The 5873-nt window shown below is 35.3% G+C and overlaps 1 protein-coding gene across 1 annotated transcript in view; it reads right to left on the bottom strand.

Annotated features, from left to right (window-relative positions):
* Nucleotides 1-989: 989 nt before the first annotated feature.
* KCNV1 (potassium voltage-gated channel modifier subfamily V member 1) overlaps nt 990-5873 on the bottom strand; it is a 10875-nt gene continuing 5991 nt past the window's right edge. The window contains exon 4 of the mRNA XM_017512249.2: nt 990-4134. Coding sequence (XP_017367738.1) covers nt 3623-4134 — 512 coding nt within the window. The 3' untranslated portion in view covers nt 990-3622. The remainder of the gene's footprint in view (nt 4135-5873) is intronic.

Here is a 5873-nt window from a genome sequence, read left to right on the forward strand (position 1 = left end):
AACAATCACATGAAAAAAGCCTTAAGATCACTGATCATTAGAGAAATGCAAATCAAAACCACAATGAGATACCATCTCACTCTAGGCAGAATGGCTATTATTAAAAAGTAAAAAATTAAATAAATAAATAAAAGCAGATGCTGGCAAAGTTGTGGAGAAATTGGAACGTTTCTACACTGTTGCTGGGAGTGTAAATTAGTTCAACCACTGTGAGAGACAGTGTGGCAATTCCCCAAAGACCTAAAAACAGAAATACCATTGGATCCAGCAGTTCCATTAATGGGTAATACCCAAGGAATAGAAATTGTTTTATTATAAAGACACATGCACACACGTGTTCATTGCAGCACTATTCACAATAGCAAAGACATAGGCTAAACCTAAATGCCCATTAATTGTAGACTGGATAAAGGAAATGTATGTAGGCACCATGAAGTACTATGCAGCCATATGAAAGAATTAGATCATGTCATTTGCAGGAACGTGGATGGGCCTGGAGGCTATTATCCTTAGCAAAACAATGCAGGAACAGAAAACCAAATACCACATGTTCTCACTTATAAGTGGGAGCTAAATGCTGAGAACACATAAACACATAGAAGGGAGCAAAACACACTGGGGCCTATCAGAGAGTGCTGGGTGGGAGGAAGGAGAGAATTAAGAAGAATAACTAATGAGTGCTAGGTTTAATCCCTGGGTGATGAAATAATCTGTACAAAAAACTCTCATGACACAAGTTCACCTATATAACAAACCTGTACATGTACCCCTGAACTTAAAATAAAAGTTAAATTAACAAAGTTGTGTTCTCTAAATACCTTAGAGAAAGACAATAATTCAATTTTTTATATTTAAAAAAATTAAATAGTTTTATAACAATAATTCTTAGATGTTTAAAAAGTGTTCAATGTTTTAAAATAATGGGATATAAAATTAGCAGAGTTCCTGCCTTGACTTTTTTACTTAAATGAATTAGATTTGCTTATATATACACTCATTGAATAAATAAACTGATATTTTATTTAACAGCAAAATTAAGTAAGCAATAATAATTTAAAATTCCTTTTGAAATACCTACATCTTGACAACATTTATAAAGCTAACAGCACATTTATCTAGAAGATGTTTAGGATCCTCTATGATAAAAACATATATACATATATATACAAGTAGTTTTTAAATTTTTTATTTTCCAACTATTAAGATAATATTTTTTTTCTATCTAATAATGACTATAAGGTGTCACCACAGCCTTTTCTTAAAAGCACCATTCCACCTCTGAGAATAAGCTGTTATTTTACTTAAGGCATATTGAACTTCTCCATGCACAAGAAGTTGGCCTGCCAGCCTAAAAAATAAGTTTTTATGCAGAACTTGTGTGGGAAGAATGAAATCTGCAATTTGACTTTTAGAAGTGTCATTTTCAGGGTCAAGCAGACTGGTGTTCATCCCTGGCTCTGCCATCTATAGCCTGTGTGAATTTAGGCAAGTTTATACCTTTTAATGTTTCAGGTTTGCTATCTTTCTCTCACATACCCTTGAATAGAATATTAAGTACAAGAGAACAGAACCTAGTCTTGTTTAAAGACTCCCTAGTACCCAGCACACCAAAAGGTCCTTAATAAATATTTGTGGAGTTAATAAACATATAAAATATGTATTTTGAAGAGTATAAGAATAGTAATTATATAATAGGGATAGCTTTGAGGATAAAATAACACAATATATAATGAATACAGAGCATAGTCCTATATCAGAGTAACTATTCTTATTAGAGAAAGTTCTAGAAAAGCTGGATTAAGTTTACCTTCTGTGTCTAACCTCTACTTCCCCTTCAGATTGCGGAAGGGATTTATACTACAACTAGTGGCCCTGTGCCACACTCTAGCACCCATGTATGTATGTAAGAAGGAAAATATTTATCTTATTAATATTCATATCTCCTAAATCTTTCATAATATTTAGGAGAAGTGGAAACAAGTGAAATGAATTAAAGTACTTTAGCACACAATCTAAAACTCATGCCATCAGTGAAAATGTTTTGAGAGCTTAAGCATGCATACCAGAAAACAGGAGGTAGTACATGCGATATTTCATGGATTTTAAGGTACTTATTTTAAATTTTTACATATCTGAAATCCAGATGCATCTTACAGTTAATGGCGTCTTACAATTGACTAATATCTTTCTTTCTTGGTAGTGCATAGCATAATAGGATGTCTTAGAGTTGATGAAATATGTTATATATGAAAGCAGTCCTTCTCAATGTTTATTTCTTATCACCATTCACCCCTGGCAAAGAGCTTTCTAGGCTTTTTCCCCCTAATTTCTCACCTCCATGAAATGTTAATACTACAGATATACTCTGTATGCATATCTGTGTTTTGTATATGAAATGAGTAAGTTTCTTTTTCCCCATGAGCCAATTTTCTTCCCCGTGGGGGCTCTATTATATTGGAGACATAGGTATTAAGGTGATTGATTCCTTGTTGTTCTTAGGTTTTAGAATTTCATTTACTAAGATAATGGGAATCATGAGCTAATTCTTAGCGTTAGCAGTTTTGGCTTTAATTATATAACAGAATGTCTCGGAATGGTATTATTATCATAAATTTCAAAATGCTGTCAAAATGCCTGCAAAGTTTGAACATTTGCTATTTACCCCAACAACCAGAAAGCTGTCCATAATATTTTTTTAATAAATAAAAGGTCTTCAAGTTTATCCAGTGATGTCATTCAACATATATTTCTCATTATATGAATAAGATTATTTAAGAATTTCAATGTATAAATTTAGGATGTTCACTACTTCACTTTTACATATTCATTACTTTAAAACCATAACGTGAACAATACATCCATAAAAGACCATCTGATTTTCATGAAGTACTAAGAAATATGCTGTTTTATGCTCCACATATTATACTCAGTTGGGAGAATGAAGATGTGCAATTGTTGAAGCCTTTGTATAGACTCATGTACTGCAATCTAAGGAGTTTTGGGATTCCCACCTCTTATAGTAATAATGGGATATAGAGATCAGTTCATTTGTGACTGGTAGTTTGCACGAAAAAGAAAATAGGGATACAATCGCTGCCCATCAGAAAAGAGTTTTCTCTTGTAAAGTAATTATTATATTCAATACCTTTAACTGATAAGAAAGGAGTGATTTATGTACTTGGATAATGTCTTTAAATAGCAAAATTGTTCAGTATGTTCTTAAATATTCACTTATCTTTCTCTGGGCTATGCAGTTCAACTTTCATTTAAAAAAAATTAGTGGTGCAAAAAACTTCTAAAATTAGTGATACATAAAATCTAACTTTTTTGTATATATTGCAATAATATTATTTTATATTTGACAATTCAAACATGTTTATATTGGCCCAGTTGTATTTGGTTGTGTTAATTGGCTCTTTTGGACACTCAGATGTGCCAGTACACTGTGCAGTTGTTATAGGTGATGTGAAATATTCTAGTAGACGAAGCAATGTATCAGCAAAAGTTAATTAAGATGAGCAGTGCTCCGAAGAGACTCATCATCAGAATACAGAAATCTACATCACTGCTTTATCAATTTAGTTAATTGTACATAGCTTTTGTAAATAAGTTGAAAATTAATTCAAAACCAGAAATCATCTCCCCCGCTGCTCCTGGTACTTGCTCTTTCTCTGCCTTTCAATCGAAGCATCTCCATGATACTCCGGGCATAGACATCTCTCAAGTTAACACTGATATATGAGTCAGTGGCTATATTCTTGGTAAGCTTCTTTAGGGCTTCACGCTGTCTAACAGCTGCTTCCTTGAGTTTCAAGGTGAAGTAGCAAGCAGAGAAGCGATCATTAATAATAGCAATAGGCAAGGCCAAGACAAGAATTCCCGATAAGATACACATGAAGGCCACGATTTTGCCTGTGGTGGTGTCTGGTCTAATGTCCCCATATCCCACAGTGGTCATAGAGGTGGTGGCCCACCACCATGCACAAGGGACACTTGTGAAGGTTGTGTCAGGAATGCTTTGCTCAGCAAAGTATTCTACAGTTGAAAATATGGAGATTCCCACAGATAGAAATAGGAGCAGTAGGCCGACTTCTTCATAACACTGGGTAATTGTCATCCCAAGGGAGCGTAATCCTGCAATAGAGCAAATGCTGTCAGTCACTGGCATCTCTTTTCTTTCTCTTCCTTCACTCCCTTTTCTCCCTCCTTGCTCTCCACAAACTGCACTGAACACTTAATAAGACCCCAGCCCGGGGCAATGTTCTGGGGATAAGAAGCTGGTTAAATCATAATCCTTGTGCTCAGGAACTCACAGTCTAGTTGATGGAGCCAGGTTGAGATGGCTAGAGAGAAATATTAGATTCATTAATTTGCCTATAGACTTATTGAACTTCTACTATTAAAAAGAAGGTGAGAGGTAAGGCTGAAGGCAGGCAGGGGGGTTATGATAGGAGTTTTGTACAGACTTTAGTTGGTTCAGACTTTAGTCTGTACAATAAGAGGCCTTTGCAGTATTACATGTGGAGGGCTCATTTGGTGACATCTGCATTTCAATGCATCATTTTATCATTTGTTTCTAATGCCAATTTTATGTTGTCTTATATTTTATGTGTCCATTTTTCTCACCTTCCTGGTAAAGTTTAACACAATCAGGAATCTGATTATTGGAAAGCCAGAAAAAGTAAACGTTGGACACCATAGCAACAAAGCGAAGCAGCAGAAGCAAGTTAGGCATTGGTGATAAAATCTACATGAGAACCTCACATGTATATTCCGGGGACATTCTTAGTGGTATGTCAGGAGGAGGTCTGAACTCCCAAGACACCCACTGAAACCCTAGTCCTTAATCCCAAAAGTATAGGAAATGATCTCCCTGAGTACAATAAATTTCTGCTTTCCTATAGTAACATAGACCTGAATACAGAATATTTCTCCATTGCAAAACGGTATGGGAAATGGAACCACTAGAGAATTTATTCATTATGAAGCATTGGCTGCTTTTCCATTCCTAGATCTGAGGATTTATTAAAACCCAAGGAGACAGACCCATGATAATTCCAATTCCATCTCTGAAGACACTAGGCCCTATGAGGGAGTAAGAAGAGCCCATTATGGAATCAGTCTTTGAATGAACAGTAAGATTTTCTCCCTAATACTAGAGAGATGGTTTTTAAAGTTTTTTCACATTTTGAAATCATATCAACATGATATCAAAATGATATCACCTCAGAAGTCCAAAACAATACCTCTTAGAATCATTTTTTGTTTTTATTTGCTCACTAGAGACTATTTCAAATGCATTGGCATACTAATCATACTCTTATTTATTTTGAATTTTGCTTTTCAAATTTTGAGATATTCTTGAATTATGAACCGGCTATTTTTAAAGATCACTGAATATTTTTAAGTTTAACTTCAAAAGAATATCTTTCGGAATATCTTTATAATACCTTTACCTTTTTAAAAAAACTGGCCTTGATATGTCTACATGAAATTACATTTCTTAAATAAATTCACAATATATGAGGAAATGCATAGCATTTGTCTGGAAATACTGTTTTAATTTAAAGGCAAAATGTTCAAAACAATTTTGTAGGCTGGGCGCGGTGGCTCATGCGTGTAATCCCAGCACTTTGGGAGGCCGAGGCTGGCGGATCACGAGGTCAAGAGATTGAGACCATCCTGGCCAACAAGTCAAAATCCCATCTCTACTAAAAATACAAAAAATTAGCTAGGTGTGGTGGTTTGCACCTGTAGTCCCAACTGCTTGGGAGGCTGAGGTAGGAGAATGGTTTGAACCCGGGAGGCAGAGGTTGCAGGGAGCCAAGATCCTGCCACTGCACTCCAGCCTGGGCGACAGTGTGAGACTCCAT

The sequence above is a fragment of the Cebus imitator genome, unplaced genomic scaffold (genome assembly GCF_001604975.1).
Source record: "Cebus imitator isolate Cc_AM_T3 unplaced genomic scaffold, Cebus_imitator-1.0 Scaffold465, whole genome shotgun sequence".
Lineage (NCBI taxonomy): Eukaryota > Metazoa > Chordata > Mammalia > Primates > Cebidae > Cebus > Cebus imitator.